Source organism: Vombatus ursinus, unplaced genomic scaffold (genome assembly GCF_900497805.2).
Source record: "Vombatus ursinus unplaced genomic scaffold, bare-nosed wombat genome assembly UNPS02014870.1, whole genome shotgun sequence".
Classification (NCBI taxonomy): Eukaryota; Metazoa; Chordata; class Mammalia; order Diprotodontia; family Vombatidae; genus Vombatus; species Vombatus ursinus.
The window spans coordinates 5,594,762-5,613,653 of NW_020954648.1; the positions used below are offsets into that span (position 1 = coordinate 5,594,762).

The 18,892-nt window shown below is 38.5% G+C and overlaps 1 protein-coding gene across 1 annotated transcript; it reads left to right on the forward strand.

Moving 5' to 3' along the window:
- Positions 1 to 572: 572 nt before the first annotated feature.
- STMP1 (short transmembrane mitochondrial protein 1) lies at positions 573 to 17,488 on the forward strand. Its single transcript, XM_027842387.1, has 3 exons — positions 573 to 694; positions 15,578 to 15,631; positions 16,996 to 17,488. Exons 1-3 carry the CDS (start codon positions 680 to 682, stop codon positions 17,068 to 17,070), a joined length of 144 nt encoding a protein of 47 aa, XP_027698188.1. The 5' UTR covers positions 573 to 679; the 3' UTR covers positions 17,071 to 17,488.
- Positions 17,489 to 18,892: the final 1,404 nt, after the last annotated feature.

Genomic DNA, 18,892 nt, shown 5'->3' on the forward strand with positions numbered 1-18,892 from the left:
TTTTTACATTTTAAAATAAAATTTTATTGTGTGTTTTTTTTTTTAAAGTTCTTAGCATGAAGGCTGTGCAAAAAAACAGGTGGCTCTTGGATTGTAGCTTGGCAAACCTGGCCTATCACAGAATCATAGATTTAAAGTGGAGGCCAAGGAGTCCAATTCCCTTCATCTTGCAGACAGGGCATTATGCCTCAAGTGATGGGCCACTAACAATGTAGTAGTGTGCCTATCCCTCCACAACCCACCCAACGCTGAGTGTTGCCGTCTTTTGGTCCTCTTTGCCATCCCTTTCACTTTTAATCTACGATTCTATGAGATTACATGCTTTTTGTACAGGTAAGAGGGTACAATTGCACTAATACTTTGGGGACACCCTGACCCTAAGAGCTGGGCGGTGGGGAGCAAATTACAGGCTTAGTTGAGACTGCAACCTCGACCCTTCCCCCACTAGGGGGCGGAGATTTTCCTGTTGGAAACTTAAGGGGAAGATGGGGGCGGGGAGAGAGAAGAGGATTTAAAAAAAACCGAAACCACGTACGTGTCCTCGTGACCCGGAAGCAAACTACTTTGCTCATTTCCCCGTCCCCTTACTTCCGCCACCCCTCTCTCAGGATAGAGCTTATTGGTCCACCTTCTAGCTTCCGTTGCTGCCTTCGCCGCCGCCGCCGCCGCCGCCATCACCATGATTCAGTTTTTGGTGAGTGCCGGCTTCGCGCTGCCTCTTCTGCTTCCACCCTGGCGTCGGGGAAAGGGCTGGGAAGGGAGGGGGTGACAATTGGGGGCGGCTCCTTTGGCCGAGGCTGGGAGGAGCTGCGGTCCACCGCGGGGTGGGGCAAAGAGGGGCGGGGCCTGCGGTGACACTCCCGACACCCCGCGGTGTCCCCGGACACGTGTTCCTGGTCTGGGGACCCCTTCGGTCCACGTGTTGGGGTCCCCCAGTCCTTACTCTTGACCGGAGCCTTCCCGAGGGTTCCTAACTTCCCCTGACTGGCCGTTCTTCTGGATCCCCAGCTCTCTGAGGCCTTTCAAGTTCTCTGTTGTTTCCCAGCTCTTTGCCTGGTTGAGCTTGGTTATCTCCGTAGCTGTCTTACACTCCTCCTGTTCTGTAGGCACCCCAAGGCTTACATCTCGCCCTGCCAAGCACGAAGCTTCGTAAGTGATGGTTGAAGTAAATCGAAATTTGCTTTCTTACCCCTCGCCCTACTTCTCCATGTACCTGGATGCCTCAGCTTCACCCTCTCTCATTTTTCTCTGGAGTTTTTCTGGTTCATAAAAACCTGGTGTAGCCTAAGGATTTTAAAACCTGTTGCTGTATTCCTGATGCTTTGGGGGAAGGGTGAGAGAGGAATAAGGGGAATATTTACTTTTCCAACAACATTTAATGTAGTCATCCCGACTCGGAGCCCTGCTAGTTACCTTTGTCACAGAAGATGAAAACTAGAAGTAAATAATAGCTTTAAATATAGTAACTAATGAGAGGAGTAAAACGAAGCTTGTCCAAAATTACAATTGGCTTAGTGTGTCTATACAGAATTTTATGGCTTCCAGATTTTGAAGATCACTGATTGGGTTGTGTACAGCTGGCACAGTTCTTATTGTTGTGCACAACTCTTTCCAGAGTGTTGTTGGGGGAAAATGTATTGCCGTGAATAAGTGGAATATTTGTCATAAACCTTTTTTAAAAAAAACTACAGTTCTTCATCTGAACTTGATTGATTTCTCCCCTTTTCAAAGAAGTAGTATGTTTAATAGGATGATGCCAGTTTCATGGATTAACTTGCCCATAAATTTCCAAATCAAATCATTGATTAAAATAAATGTTTATTTTATGGTTTGAGATCCCAGATTCTTTTTTTTATTTTAAAAATAAGTTTATTTATGCCATTTGGTTTTTAATATCACATTCATTTTCTGATATATTCTCCCTCACTGAACCTTTTCTTGTAACAGCTTGGTTAAACCTACATCAATGGACAACACCCATAGTTTACCTCCTTCTGATCCCAGATTCTTTAGGCTTTAATATTTTGTAAGTGGCATGTAGTCGAATGTCTTTTGAGTGACCAATTTTACTTTCTGAAAAGGGCATGTAAAGTTTCTTTCCTATAATGTTAATCAATAGGTTTTAAGGATTTAATGGAATGAAGCACTATCTACAGGCAAGGAGCTTGCATTCTAATAGGGAAGAGAGGTATTTGCATAAATATATACAACAAATAAATGAATAAATAAAAATACATAAAAACCAGTTAAATACAAGGGAATTTGGAAGAGAGAGCATTAGCATTGGGGGAGGGGTCAGATTACTTTTTAATCAGAGAGTAAAGCACTATCTTATTCTTAAACATTGACAGTAGCTACTTAGTTATCCTGGGCAGCTTGGTGACAGTGGATAGAGTGCCAGGCTTGGAGTCAGGAAGACTCATCTTTTAGTTCAAATCTGGCGTCATATGCTTACTAGCTATGTGACCCTGGGCAAGTCATTTACTCCTGTTTGCCTGATTCTTCATCTGTAAAATGAGCTGGAGAAGGAAATGGCAAACCAGTCTAGTATTTTTGCCAAGAAAATCCCAAAAGGGATCACAAAGAGTTGGACATGAGTGAACAATAACATTTAGTTATCCAGGTCATTGTAAAGGATCATTGGCCTGACCTGCCCAACTTGGCCATTGTTATTACTCTGCTCTCAGCAAGGTTTCTGTAATGTCACAGGTATCCCTGGTGGGTTGGTAATCGGGAAGCTACTTATAATATTTTTAATGTCATTTACTTGTAGGAAATAATTTAAATACATTGTTAATTTGCTTTGCTTGTGAAATGGAGACATTTGATCTAATTACAGTCAACTATATTATCAAAGTTAGGCATAACATTGTTACTGTCAACGTGAGATGTAGGGTAAGATAGATGTCTGTACCCAGCTGAGTGTGTATGTTATTCCCCCTTTGAGCCAATTCTGATCAGAGTGAGGTTCAAGCACGTCTCCCCACTTCCCCAATTATCCCCTCCACCGTAAAAGTTCATTTGCTCCTCTTTGAGATAATTTACCCCATTCTGCCTCTCCTTTCTCCCTTCTCCCAGTGCATTCCTCTTTCTTACCCCTTTATTTTTTAGATATCATCCCATCATATTAAACTTACAACCTTACTCTCTGTCTAGGTAGACTGCTAACTGCCTAAATAGTGACAAAGTTCTCTTAGGAGTTAGAAGTATCATCTTTCTATGTAGGAATGTAAACAGTTTAACCTTATTGAATCACTTATGATTTCTCTTTCCTGTTGACCTTTTTATGCTTCTCTTGAGTCTTGTATTTGAAAGTCAGATTTTTTACTCAGCTGTATTCTTTTCATTGGGAGTTCTTGAAAGCCCTCAATTTCACTAAATGTCCATTTTTTCTCCTGAAGGATTGATTATACTCAGTTTTGCTGGGTATACTATTCTTGGTTATAATCCTAGTCTTTGTCCTCCAGATTATCATATTCCAGGACCTCCAGTCTTTTAATGTAGAAGCTGCTAAAAATTATGTTATCGTGACTGTGGCTTCATGATATTTGAATTGTTTCTTTCTAGCTTCTTGCAATATTTTCTCATTGACCTAGAACTTTGGAACTCCTGGGAGTTTTCATTTTGGGATCTCTTTCAGTTGGATTCTTTCAATTTCTGTTTTACCTTCTGGTTCTAGAATATCAGGGCAGTTTTCTTTGATAATTTAGTGAAATATGACATATAGGCTCTTTTTAAAAAATCATGTCTTTCAGGTGGTCCAGTAATTCTTATATCTCTCCATGATTTATTTTCCAGGTCAGTTGTTTTTCCAATGAGATATTTCACATTTTCTTCTATTTTTTCATTCTTTTAATTTTGTTTTTATTGTGTGTTGATATCTCATGAGGTCATTTGTTTCCACTTGCCCAATTCTAATTTTTAAGGAATTATTTCTTCATTATATTCTGAGCTTTTGTACTTTTCCATTTGGCCACTTCTACTTTTTAAGAAGTTTTTTCCTTCTGTAAATTTTTCTAACTCTTTTAGCATTTGGCCAATTTTGTTTTTTAATAAAATCTTCTCTTGAGTGAATTTTTGTGTATCTTTTTCCATTTGGCCAATTCTGCTTTTAAAGGAGTTCTTTTCTTCAGTGAATTTTTTGTGCTTTTACCATTTGGTCTATTCTATTTTTAAGGTGTTATTTTCTTCAGTATTTTTTGTGCCTCCTTTACCAAGCTGTTGACTCTTTAAAAAAAATACACACACACACACACACACACACACACACACACACACATATCATGCATCACTCTCACTTCCTTTTCCATTTTTCCCCTATCTTATTTGATTTTTAAAACCCTTTTTGAGCGCTTCCAGGAATTCTTTTTGGTCCTGAGACCAATTCACATTTTTCTTTGAAGCTTTGGATGTAGCAGTTTTGACTTTGTTGTTTTCTTTGTTGTTTTCTGTGTTTTGATCTTTTCCCTGTCACCATAGTAACTTTCTGTGGCTGGGTTATGTTGTTGTTTGCTTATTTTTCCAGCCTATTTCTTGATATTTAACTTTATGTTAAAGTTGGGCTCTGCTTTTTGGGTAGAGGAGGAACTGCCCCAAGTTTCAGGTTTTTTGTGTAGCTGTTTTCAGAGCTAGTGTTGGAGGAGTCTGTTAAATTTTCAGTTCTTCCAAGTGGTATGCTATAAGGAGAGGTATATTTACTATTCTCCTGGCCTGTGCTCTAATTTGTGAGCGACCACAAGCATTCTTTTCTGCCCTGGAACTGTGTCCGGGGTCCCTGCTTCTGCTAGCACTCCTCCTTTCTGTGTGACTTGTGACCTGGAACTGCATTTGGACAGTGCAACAGAGTTGTGCACATGGTGGCAGGAAGGGGTCCCCTGTAATCTTCTGACAGGTTGTCCCCCTCTTTACCATCTGTCTGTGGGATGAGAGCTCCAGAAATCACCTCTGTGAGTCAGTCGTCCCTGACACCTGCACTGGCTTGCTGGAGACTAGTGTGCTGCTGTCTTGCCTCGATACCTGCACTCTGTTCTCACCCTGTGTGACAGACCCTTCCTGATAACCTTCTAAGGTGTCTTGGGCTGGAAAATTGTTTCACCCTGTCCTTTAGTGGGTTCTTCTGCTCCAGAATTCTGTTTTGAGACATTATTTAAAGTTGTTTGAAGAAGAATTTGGGAGAACTCAGGGTGAGTTCCTGGCTTTTCTCTGCCATTTTGGCTCTGTCCCCTGGGAACAGTACTCTTAAACTTAATTTTGCCTTTTAAATTGTTTATACTTTTGTAAAAACTCTACTTAAACTAGAAAGAAGTAGTTTTGATGATTCCTTGAATTTAGTTAACTCTACAGATTATGAAAGAAATTTTGGAGGTCATTTTTAAATTTCTGTACTTTTGAAGTGCAAAACAAAATAATTTTGATTACTATATCTGTGTATGTGTATATATATGTAAAATCAATGATATGTACTTTTAAAAAATGAATTTGTTGAGTCATTTTAAATTTCTTTTGGTTTAACATATATTTAGGAGGAACCCTTAGAATAAATTTATAACCTTCCATGTAACTGTATTTCAGATGAGTGGGAAGTAGTGCAAGAATAGGTCAAGTTAACTTTGCTGGAATATTTTTTTTAATACAGTATTTTCTTCTATGTTAATAATGAGGATTATAAATAACTTACTTGTATATGGAAAAAGAAAATGGATTAGTTATATGAGTCACACATTCTTTCACCCTATGCATAGTAATCCAGTTGATTTAGAGAACTGACACAGTTCAGTAATATGAATTGTGTTTCATCTTCCTCTCTCTTCTATCTGCATTTCTATTCATGGAATCACCACTCTTCTGATTTAGAAATCTTGTCATCTTTGAGTACTTTGGATGCCTTTGCTTTTTATATGTAATCTGTCACCAAATTTTGGTGATTTTTCTTTTTTTTTCTTTCTTTCTTTTTTTTTAAAGGTAATTGGGGTTAAGTGACTTGCCCAGGGTCACAGAACTATTAAGTGTCAAGTGTCTGCTCTAAGGCTGAATTTGAACTCAGGTCCTCCTGACTCCAGGGCTGGTGCTGTGTTCACTGTGCCACCTAGCTGCAACCCCCCCCCCCCCATGATTTTTCTTTATAAATGTCTCCTGCATTTGCCCCTTAGCAGTCCCCCTGCTGAGCAGCTAGGTGACAGAGTAGATACAGTGCCAGACCTGGATCAGGAAGTCTCATCTTCCTGAGTTCAGATCTGGCCTCGGACACTTACTAGTTGTATATCTCTGACCCAGTCATTTAACCCTGTTTGCCCTAGTCTTCTCATGTATAAAACGAGCTGGAGAAGGAAATGGCAAACCACTCGAAGTATCTTTGCCAAGGATACCTCAAATGGGGCCACAAAGGGCCAGACACGACTGAAATGACTGAGCAACAACAGCAGATGCCACACTGCCACTTTGGGTCAGGCTTTCTATTTTTTTCTCATGTCAAAATCCATGGACATATAGGTTCCGGATTAATGTCATTCTCTGCCTTGGAATTATGCAGTGACTGCTTCCTTTTGTTTACCTTATCAATTCTGACCTCCTCTCACCCCTCCCACTTCCTTGGATTTTTGGAGTATTTGATCCTACCTAATGTTGTTGTCTGCTGGTTTTCGATAGGCCTGACCATAGTGGAGAGTTCCTATTTCCTACCATCCCCTAATAATATCTCTTTGTTTCTTTATCTGGAACGGTCTTACCCCTTTTCACCACCTGTTGAGGTTCTGCCTAGTCCAAGCCCTACTTTTTCCATGAATGCAAATACTGTAAGACTGTTAGAGCCTGAGCTGAGATCTTCTCTGACATCTTGTATTTATTGTTCCTGTTATCACATCATTACCCTTAATTATCAAATCAAGTATTTTTGAACATCTCCTGTACATAAGGTAATATGCTAGTACTCTCTTGCATTGTTGTTGGACTCTTTTGTTTGTATATGTCTAGTCCATCTAGCTAGACTATATTCTTCTTGAAGGGACCGTACTTTATACTGTTTTTGTAGTACAGTGTTGGTATGTGAGTGTTCAGTACATGCTTGGACAATGGAATCATAATTGTAGATCCATGCTTTTTGTATCCTTCGCTTTTAATTTCCATGTCTGCCCCCTTGGTTCAGGTCATTATCTCACATTTGCACTACTCTCATAGGCAGTAGCCTAATTGGTGGGCCAACCTCTCATTTCTTCTTCTAATTTAGGGGTCAGCAAGGTATGACCTTTTAGGCCAAACTCTGTCACTTTATTTTAAAATGTAAAAACCATTCTTAGTTCCCTGGTTATACAAGAGGAAGTGACTGGTGACAGGATTTGACCTTGGGCAGTATTACAGACTCCTATTTCTAATTCATTGTGTAGTTCAATTCAACAAACAAATTAAGTACCTAGTTATTGTACCTTAAGCTGAGAATACAAAAACAAAACCCTCATGTCCAGAAGTTTACATTCTATCAGGGGATATAGCAGGTAGGTAAATAAATATAAGGTAATTTGAGGAGGGCAATATCACTAATTATTGAGGTCATCAAGGAAGATTTCTTTAGTAGGTGGAACTTGTGCTGAGCCTTGAAAAAAAGTAAGGATTTTGAGGAATGTATTACAGTTGTAGGAGATGACTTTTACAAATATAGGAGTTGGAGAATAGATTGTTCAATTTTGCTGGAACAAAGAATATGAGAAAGGGAATGATATGAAATAAGACTGGAAAGATAGGTCAGAATCTAAAGATTAAAGGCCTTGAGAGACAATGTGGTATAGTAAAACAACATATTTGTAGGTCTGCATTACCAATTGGTATTAGATGTTTTGAAATGGATGTACTGTAAGCATCTTAAACTCAAAGTGCACAAAACAGAAGTCATCTGCATCCCTCTTTTGTCCTTGCTTTTTCTGTTGAGGTCATCACCATCCTTCCAGTAACCCAAGTTTGCATACTCATCATTTCCCACCTGGCTCCTCTCCTGGACTTCATCACTGTTTCCACAAACTCATCTCTCTGCAAGATTGAATCAGTTCTGAAACTCACACCTCCTCAGAACCTCTTGACCTTGGGACCCTCTATCCTTTTGATTGGAGGATGTACACCAGAGACCTCTTTCCATATCCCAGGTACCACCTGGCCTGTAGGTCTTCAGTTGCCCTTCTCCCCCACACCCCCTTTTCAACTTTTTATGTGTTGCATTCCCCCATTAGCTTGAGAGCACCTTGAGGACAGGGGCTGTCTTTTGCCTTTCTTTGTATCCCTAGCACTTAGCACAGTGCCTGACACATAATAAATGTTTATTGAATGACTTAGTGTCATTCCCAACTACATGGTTTCACCCATCTTCAAAGATCTAATCAATTGTTGAATCTTGTCATTTTGACCTTTGCAATATTTCTTACATCAATATCCCCTTTGTATTCATAACCCTAACCCTGCTTCAGGTATGCATCACCTATTTCAGTAGCCTGCTAATTGGCTTCCCTGCTTTATCTTTTCACTCTCCAGTAGATTCCCATACAATTGCTAAAGAGATTTTTCCTAAAGTGGAGGTCTGACTATATACCTGCTCCCTCTCTGTAAACTACAGTGGTACCCTGTTACCGTAAGTATGAAGTATGAACTCCTCTGATTGACTTTTAAAGCTTTTTCCAACCTGAGCACAGCCTCTTACCTTTCCAACTTAATATATTACTTCCTTTCTCGTGTTTTGTGGTCTAGGTAAGTTGCACTGCTTGTCCTTCCCCCATTTCCTGTTTTCATACCTTTGCACTGGCTGTCCACTATGCTTGGAATATCCTGTCTCTTCACCTCTGCTTTTCAGGATTCCTAGTTTTTTTCAAGGCTTATCTTAGACAGCATTTTCTATATGATACCTTTTTCTGATGCAGCTAGGTGTATAGAGTGCACAGCGGTCAGAGCCCTGGGTCTGGAGTCAGGAAGACCTGAGTTCAAATCTAGCCTCAGACATTTACTAGCTGTGTGACCCTGGGCAAATCACTTAACCTATATTTGCCTCAGTTTCCTCATCTATAAAATGGGGATAATAATAGCACCTACCTTCTAGGATTGTTTTGAGAATTAAATGAGATAAATAATTGTAAAGTGCTTAGCACAGTGCCTGGCACAGTTCTATAAAAAAGGTAGATGTTATTATTATAACAGTTTGTGAATGAGGAAACTGAGGCTGAGAGAGATTATGTAATTTGCCTGGGGCTACACAGCTTGGGAGTGTCTGAGGCAAGAGTTGACTTGACCTCAAACTCCAAATTTAATACTCTATCCACCAAGTCCTGGCTGTCAGCATTTTCTCATCAGTATTATTTTGGCTACTATGTGGAGGATTATCTGGATAGGGAAGAGGTTGGAAGTAGGGAGATCATTTAGGCTATTATAGTAATCCAATAAGACTTGAATTGATATAGTGGCTGTAGGAGTGGAGGTAAGGGAGCACTTGACTAGAAATGTGGTGGTGGAATTGATAGCATTTAGGGGGTGAAGGAGAGCCAAGAGTTGATGATGGAGTTTGGGAAATAAGGAAGCTCATGAATGGCTTGTTTTCTCAGAAAAGTAGGAGGCATGGTTATCTGACTACATACCAGTCACTAGATTAAACGTCATGTTCCATATAGTATTTCCTGCTTAAAAACTTTCAGTGCCGCACTTTGTGAGGATTTATTTCTCAAAAATTTTGACATGAAATTTTGATTACCCGGAAAAGGTGCTGGTAGTCTGAGCCGGTAAGGGAAGGGCCTAGTTTACGTCCAGATTTTCTTTCACCCAGGGAATCTTGAGAAAGTGTAGAATGGGGAAATGTGTGGCATGGTAGCTGGCTACCATGTAGATAGACTAGGGAAAGCTTCAGAAGCTACTGGTAGATCCTGACCTACTGGTTAGGAGAGTTGGAAATAGGCTGAGTAGGGCACTCTGAGTACATAATAGAGAGACAACTGTAAATGCACTGAAGGCATACCCCTCCCAAATTGAAAGGCTTTATATTACAAAGCACAGACATCTGCTTAAATAGCTGTAAGCAACCTGGAAATACTTATTACTGAAAAAAAGGACAGTTGGTGTTTGAAAAGTCTTTTCTAACTTTTTTCACATCAGAATTTGGTCTTGGTAAAGTTCTTGGGTTATAGTATATTAGAAAACTGAAGTTGTGTGAATTATTTTTTCACTTTTGGTACTTAGACTGGCTTTTAGGTCCTGAATTATTTATTTACTCTTGGCCACCCAGGAAACAAAGAAAAATGCAAAATGATTCTAGTTCCCAAATGGCCTCTCCTGCTTATGCAGTGATGATAGCAGAATGCCCCCCCCCCCCCCAAATAAGACGGGGACAAAGGGTACTAAGAATTGTACAGCTTCTTGACAGTCTGTAATAGGGATTCAATTGCTATTTCTCTAAAGTGAGGTCCATGTCCAGTAACCGCTGAGTGGACACACCACTGGAGTAACTGAATCATATCAATTTTGACATTCTTGCTATAAATAAAGCAAGGAAACAAAAGGGAGTTGCAGCTAAATGGAAAGATGGCTCACAGACTATTTTTGGAGAGGCAAAAAGAAGTTGGCAGAGTTGGTTTTAGAGTTGGTATGTCCAAATGTAACAGTAATTTCTATTTCATAGTACATTTGGTATTTTATTTGAATACTCAACTATGAGAGTTTGTAAAACAAAAAGAAAAAAGACTACCATGAATAATAATTGTAGTTTGACCATTTGATGCAGAGGATGATAGAAAAACTCTGTGAAGGACTTAGTAAAGCCCGTTTAATTCAATTTGGAGTGTCTTAATACTCAGTGACTTAATTGCAAAGGTGGGCATAGAAGAGGTTAGCAGAAATGTTGGAACATGTGGTTCAAGATTAAGAAAAGGAAAAGGACAAAGGCTTTGACTTCACAGAAGAGTTACCTACCTATTGTGAATACTTCCTTCAGGAAAGAAGTGGGAAGGTGCTGAAAATGGCAAGCACCAGTTAAATAAAGAAAAATGAAGCTGATTTATGTCTTAAGAGATAGGAAACAACAGATTATATACATCTAATCTGAATTGGCTGATGTGTATATAGGTTGTTTGACTCAATCTGAAAAAGAGGAGGATACCAAATGCTTGGGAAACAAAATAGTATTAACTATAGAAAAAGTGATTAAGAACATTAGTCACCATGGACCCCTGGGCTTGCTTTCATATCTCTACAGGAGCTTTATGAGAATAATCTGCCCATATGTTGAGGGGGTCCTTGATGGGGTTATGGGAGAAGAGGCAGGCATTTGCAGGCAGTATTCTGTAGTATGCCATATCTTTGCAGTGGAGCTGTTGATCAGGAGGTGCAGAATCCTTCTATGTTTATTGACTATTAAGGAGGTATTTGAAGGGATAGAGAAGGTCTGCTGCTTTGAAGATTGTTCTCCAGCATGGTGTGTTTCATGCTTATGTTTAAACCCTGGAAGAATCCTTGAAAGGTGCAATATATAGGGTTATTTGACCCTCTGGTTGTTACCAAATGAAAAACAGAGCAGGTAAACAGGTACTTGCCAAGGATTTTTGACACTGTCTTGGAAGATGTCAAGTGCAGGGTTCAAGTCAAAAAGAGGGAGTGGAAGTGGTGTAGAGCTTTCATGTGTTTGCTCAGGTTTTCCAGATTTTCCTGTTTGTAAATAGCATTGTGTTGATTGCTTTCAAGTCCCAGAATATTGCAGAGCCTTATAATTAAAATCCAGAATAAATCAAGAGTTTGGTCTGACTTTGCTCAGGGGGAAAAAAAGGTGGTAGAAGGATGTGGCTTGTCCAGACTGATACATAGGTGGGTGAATAATCTGTTAGTCTGTCAATACATAGACTTTGGATAGACACTACAGATGAATAATAAAATTGGACCAGAACTGAAAAGAAGAATCAAGTCTACAGGAAAGTGGGAAATTGTGTAGTGCTTTTAATGATTGTAAGCATCTCCCAGAAACAAAAACCTATATTTTTATTTTTGCTTATTTTATTAATGCCTTTTCTTTTCATATGAGACATTTCTGAATATCTCCCTCTTCCTCTTGTACCCAGTAAGCCTTGCTTTTTAGCAAAGAAGAAAAACCAGTTAAATAAATATAACTGCATGTGACTGTGCATGCAACATTCTTCACCTTTTTAATAAAAGGAGAGAGGTACATTTCTTCATCTTTTCTCTGAGATTAAATTTTATTGACGTGTTTTGTTCTTACTTTTTTACATATTCCAGTGTTATTTTGTTGTTTGTCCTTTGTTTTGAAGAGGACCAGTGACATCATGGGTGATGTCTTGACTTCTGGATGAATTGTATTTAAGTGAGGTGGAGTTGCACAAAGTCAGCCACCTAACTCTCTTGTTCTGAGTTATCCAAGTCCAGGAACAAGACAAAAGTCAGGATGACTGGAGATGGCCCAGGATGCAATGGATTACCTTGGTGTTTTCAATGTCTGACCAAGTTCTAAGTGCTCTACAGTGCCTGCCTCAGCTACCTTTATGGCCGTTGGAACAAATTATTCTCATTCGTCCATTCCCCGGGGGGAAGTCTTCACATGCTTGGGGTAGACATCCCCCTAACTCATTGGGTTTGAGGGCTGTTGGTTACCCTCAACCTGGTTTAGCCTGTCTGCACAGATGGTTTTATCAGGGTGTGGCTGCTGCACATGCTACAGCTTCTTGGAGCCACAGGTGAGAGTTGGGTGAAGGTGGATGCCAAAGGTGGATGAGCAACCTTGAAAAGGGCTTGACTGCCCTTACCATCAGAGGTGTTAATCCTCTGTGAACACCCCATACACCCCATATCTCAATATATCTCTCCCATAAACCTATCTTTTAAATACCAGTATTTTTCTGATGATCCCATATCGCTGCAAATCATAAAGACTCAAAATTATAGGTCATCTGAAGGGCAGTGGAGAGATGCGTAGTAGACGTAGGTTAGAGCCTATTCCATACAATGAAGAATTATGTATTAAAAATATAAGCAAAATGTAGGCCTGCAAAAGGAGGTGGAACCATTAGAAGGGGTTGCAATTTATGCATAGGGAGTACCAGCATTGATGAAATGACATCTATAAAGAATTTGGTTCTTTGAAAGCCTGTGGAAAAAATTGGTCAGATTCCATCCGTCTGACTAGAAGGTCACTTAGGTCCCTTCTGGTTCTGAAATTCTGGATTCTAATGGTAATAATCTATACTTATGGACTTGCAGAGCAACATAAAAAGTGATGTTTATCTTAGTACTTACTAAACTAAAGTGAATTAACTTGAATTTTGATTAGTTAGCAACCCATTTCTGAAATATAACCTCTGTCAAAACGTTAAGATGTATCCAAAAACTGGGGTTTGGAAGTCATTCCAAACTATTTGGATAGTTTTATGTATTTACTATTGTAATTATGATCCTGCTTGCTCTAATTCCCAGGAAAATTGCAAAATTAAAACTTGTTTAGAAATAATTTGAGACATAGGAAGAACCTCTAGAATCTTAAATCTAGAAAGGGACTGCAGAGATTTGGTCAAGACTTCTAATTTTTCAGACGATAAAAATGAGGCTTGGAGAAGGTGATGTGCATATAAATTATTTTAATTTTTGATACTTAAAAGAAAAATTCTTTTATTTTTTAAAGCTAGCAGTATTTTACCCCCACATTTAAGTGTCTACAAAAAAGAATTTGAATAGTTTGGGAGGTGGCATGATGGTACGGAAAGACTAAAATTTTCTAAAGAAAATTACTGATACCTCTCTGCATCTAGGCTTTTTTTTTCTTTTTTTCCCCGTCTCTCAATTTACAGATCCAAACAAGCTTGAATTATGTATAAATACAAGTATTGCTGTTTGGTTGTTTTCCTGTCGTATCTGACTTTTTGTGACCCCTTTGGGGTTTTCTTGGAAGATATTGAAGTGATTTTCCATTTCCTTCTCCAGTTTATTTTACAGATGAGGAAACTGAGGCAAACAGGATTAAGTGACTTGCCCATGGTCACACAGCTAGTAAGTGTTTGAGACCAGATCTGAACTCAGCAAGATGAGGCTTTCTGACTTCAGGCCTGGCACTCTATCCACTTAGCCACCTAGCTGCCGCACGAATATAAGAGAAAGCCTTATTTTGTTGTGGTTTATGCATCTGTAATTTTGGCCTTAAAGTTTGACCATGGTGATTTATTATTATTGTATCAGAAAACTGTACAATAATTAAATAATTAAGCTCTGATTTATCTGATTAACCTCTATTCTACCCGCTCCCCTCAAATAATTTCAAATGTGTGGTATTGAGAAAGAGTAATTGATAGCAATGCCTCTGATAGAGAATGAACAGATTAGAATTAAAATGAAGAAGGAACAAGTTTCCTATAGAGGGTGTTAAAAAGCTTGCAAAGGTCAAAGAGGAAGACTAAAAAAAGGCCAGTTGATTGAGCAATTAAGAACTTTTTGGAGACCTTGGATGTGGAGAGAGCAATTTCAGTAAAGTAAGAACAGAAACCAGATTGTGGGGGTCGTGGGGTAAGTGGGTGGGGAAATATGTCAGTGAATGTACACTTCTTTCTCAAAGTTTAGCAGCAAAAAGGAGGACAAAAGATGTTAGCTTAAAGGGACAAAAGATTTTTCTGGCTGCAGAGATCTGAGCGTGTTTGGAGGCGGATGGGATGGAGTTGGTCAGTAGAGAGAGCAAAGATTGAAGGTGTGAGAATAATAGCAAGGTGGCAGAGGGGGTGGGACCAAAGACCCATGTGGAGAGGTTAGCCTTGGCAAGGAAAACAGGTTCCCACTTTAATACTTGATGAGAAGATAGGGTGGAATTTCACTGCACCTGTCTGTAGATTGATACCTATCCTTTACTCCTGGGAAGATGTCATAGTATTTGATTTAGTGTTAAGTTTTCTTGGCTACCTTTTCTTGTAAGTGGAGAGAAGAGGTCAACACTGTTATAACTTTTAATTTAAAAATTTTGTCATAAATTTGTGTAAACAAATGCAAATAAGGAACAAACTCCCAAGAATGTTATATAATCTGAACAATTTAAAGAAAAGAATTTAAATGTTAAAAGTTTCCTGTCTCCTATTGACCTATTTACTTAATAAAACTTGTTTTTATATAGTTGCATTCAATGTGTATATTCTAATTCTGCTTTTGCTTTTTATCTTTCCACATACTTATTGTAACACACAATAATATTCAGTTACATCGTTATGCCATATTTTAGTCAGTCATCCCCCAAATCTTTAAATACATAAGTTGTTTCCAGTTTGCTTTTATAATAAAGCAACACAAATGATTTTTTGTAGATATAGTTCCTTCTCTTTTTATTAAAAAAAAAAATTTCTGGGCTGTGTGCCTTCTGCTGGGATCATTGGGTCAGGGGGTGGACAATCAGTTTTGTAACTCCCTCATGTACAGCCAAATTTGTTCTCCTAAAAAGGACATCAATTTTTATCAATTTGGGATCAAATGAGATAATATTTGTGAAGTGCTTAATGTGGTGCCTGTCACTTAGTAGGTGCTGTGTAAATATTTACTCCCTTCCCTTCCACCTTTACATCTGTAACTCCTATTCCATTTTTTCCTTCAGCTAGGATTTACACTCGGCAATGTGGTCGGGATGTATCTGGCTCAGAACTATGACGTAAGTGGCTGTCATCCAAGACCTTTTGTCTCTGTTGAAGTGTTTTATAGTGATTTACCTTAATTGTGGGCATTTTCCTTGCCAGAACTGAATCCCAGTAAAAATAAGGAGCAGTTTTCCCTTAAATATTTAAGGGATGATGGCTGAGTGTTAAATCTGGGAGCAAGTCCATCATTTAGTAGATATTTTTCCATTACACTTTTAATACATAGTGCTATCTCCGCCCCAAGTCACCACAAGAGGGCAACTTGTCAGCAATTGAGAGCAATCTCCCGGTGATCTTATGCTGTAATTTGTTAGCCCTGTTTCATTTAATTGGGGCTCTTCTTCAAGTCCTGTGGAAAATCAAGTAGAAAGGGCAAAAAAGACCTTTAGCAGGATAATTTTTGCTTCCTATCACTTCCATTTGTAGAGAGGAATTAATTATGGTAACAGAATTTATCAGTAATTTTAAAGACTAATTTTTATAGTACAGTTTCTACAAGTCTTTTAGATTTCTTCAGAACTGTCTAAGGAAGCAAGATAGTTTCACAGATAGAGCACTGAACTTGGGAGTTCAAATTTGGCCTTAGACATTTACTGGCTGTGTGAATTCTGGGAAAATAACAATTCCTCAGCCTTAGCTTCTTCGTTTGTCAAATGGAGATTATAACAGCACCTGCCTCACAGGGTTGTTGATGGAGATTCAGAGGAGACTTTTAATATATACGTCAAGTTTTGCAAATCTTAAATCATAAAAATGTTGGCTATCATCATCCTTATCATTAGGAGATGCTATTGAGCCTTTATTATGGGGAAAGAAGTTTATTTTCCCAGAGTCACAGAATGAATCATTGATAAAAGCAGATTAGAAACTCAGGATGCCTGACTACCTATGAAGGGGGTGGGTGAGGTGGAAATGAACCTCTGAAAAGATTGATTTCAGAGGAGAGAAGGATGTTTTTGTTTTAAAGGATGGTAGGTAAAATTGTTAGTCTTCAAGACTCATACTTTTAGTGCACCAAAAAGCATTTTGCAGTAGCATCCTTCTCATTGGAATGATAACATTTCCTAGTCATACATCTCATTCATTCATACAGCATTTGAATGTGTGGTATAGTAAAAATAGGGAAAGAGCCTTTTTAAGGAAGCCTCCTTTTTTAACTTAATAAATTCTTGTATATTTAGCACTCAAGTAGCAGTATTAGTTAGTACTTCTTAGTCCTGTGATTTGAGAATTCTTTGGGAAAGAAATGTAAACTTATGAAATTTATCTTATATTTATATTTATGAAACTTTTCTGTCTCTGGTGGACAGACGGGAAGGGGAGAGGGAGAGGGTATTGGTTAAATGCAAAGTTAAAATCTCTTCTTTTCTTTTCAAAGATTCCGAACTTGGCCAAAAAGCTTGAAGAGATTAAAAAAGATGTAGATGCCAAGAAGAAACCTCCTAGCTCTTAATGCCAACATCTAGTAATGTCGTCTGGATGCTTTCCTATTCGAAACAAAAGCTCATATTCTCTCCTTCAGAACTGGATGACTGTCTTCACCCTGAGATACACTGAGATGCCTTTGAGCTAAAATATACCTGTAACACCAGAACTACCCTGCATTACTCCTCCTGGACTCCTCTGACTCCTGTACCTGCGTGGGAGATTCTGTTATTTGAATCATGGTGCTTGACTAGGAAATGCTAGTTTTGATTAGTGATCTCTCCCCTTACCTTTTAAATTGTGGATTTCTAGTAATTTTTTTAAGTTGCTTTTTATATGGCAGTATACTAATTCTCTAATTATGTCTACCACACTGGATGCTTTATAAGCATTTAGTGTTAAACAGTGTTGTTCCAAATCAATTAAAACCATTATATAGCAACTGATTTCTGGTGACTTCCATTTATTTTATGTTATAGAACAGCAGTTTTATAATTGTTTGTGTAACCAGTTAAATAGTGAATAAGTATTTTTTTTTTTTTTAGACCTCTTAGTTGTCCAACAGTATATGCTCTGGGGGGAAAAAAGAAATAGGACATTAAACTTGCTCTTGAGATTAGTCTCCTTGGAATGTATTTTTCTATGATTAATATACTTATTTTGCCCCATACTGCCTCCTAAATGTGATCATACTTATTTTAAGGAGATTCAACATTCTGTAATTGTGTATGTGAAAGGTTGTATATAAAGAAAATATTTCTTGCACTGTATTTTTATATTTATTTTAATTATTTCAAAGATATATTCTCTGAAAAAATATTTGGCTCAACCCATACAGTATTTTTTTTACAAAATCAATCATTTACTTTAAGGAGCATTCTATCATTGTGTGCATTTAGTTCTCTTCCATGATCCTTGCTGCTAGGCAGATGAACTACCAGTCCACATTCTAATTTAAAAGTATATATTTTAAAATATGCAAAAATTAAATATTATTTTATTAGGAGTTCTGCTCTAGTGGGACTTGCATGGTTTTTTATTGGTTTGGGTTTGTTTTTAAGCAACCACACTTGTGGTGTGTCATTATTCAGGTTATTTAACAGAACTAGTTTTTCGTGCTTTTATACACATCCAGCACAGCAGTGTATTTTGTAACTATGAAGTAAGGGATTAAAAAAAATCCCCATCAGAATTTAGATACCCAAAGCAGTAGACTTCCAAGTATCATCCAAACTTGTCCAAATGATGTTCCCATTACATGGTGCCCTTCTAGTACATAAGGAGCCTGGTGTGGTGGGAATGGTTTTGGATTTGATATCAGGAGACCAGGGTTACAAATTTGGCCTTTTAGTACCTGTAATATCATCTTTCTAGGCCTCAGTTTCTTTCTCTTTAAAGTGAAAGTATTGAAGGGGAGGATCTCTAAGGGCCCTTCCAATTCTAAAATCTGTTTTATTGTGTTCCATCAATATTGCCTTTGGAACTGATTTCTAAACCTCACAACAAAACGAGTCTTAGTACTTTTTTGGGCTGAGGGATGGAACAAGGGAAGGGAAGAGACACAAATGGCTTTGACCAGCTGGGGTTATTTTGGATTTGGGGCCAGACCTATTGATTTCCTTTGTTTGTTGTTCTGTCATTTCAGGCATGTCTAACTCTTCATAACCCCATTTGGGATTTTCTTGGCAAAGATACTGGAGTGGTTTGCTATTTCCTTCTCCAGCTCATTTTACAGATGAGGAACTGAGGCAAACAGAGTTAAGTAACTTGCCCAGTGTCACACAGCTAGTAAGTGTCTGAGGCTGAATTTGAACTCAGGAAGAGGAGTCCTCCTGATTCCAGGCCTGGTA

Bases quoted from the DNA above. Each gene is read 5' to 3' on its own strand.
- STMP1 (XM_027842387.1), top strand. The intron at 15,632-16,995 runs GTAAGTGGCTGT...TTCTTTTCAAAG, and splicing joins ATCTGGCTCAGAACTATGAC to ATTCCGAACTTGGCCAAAAA.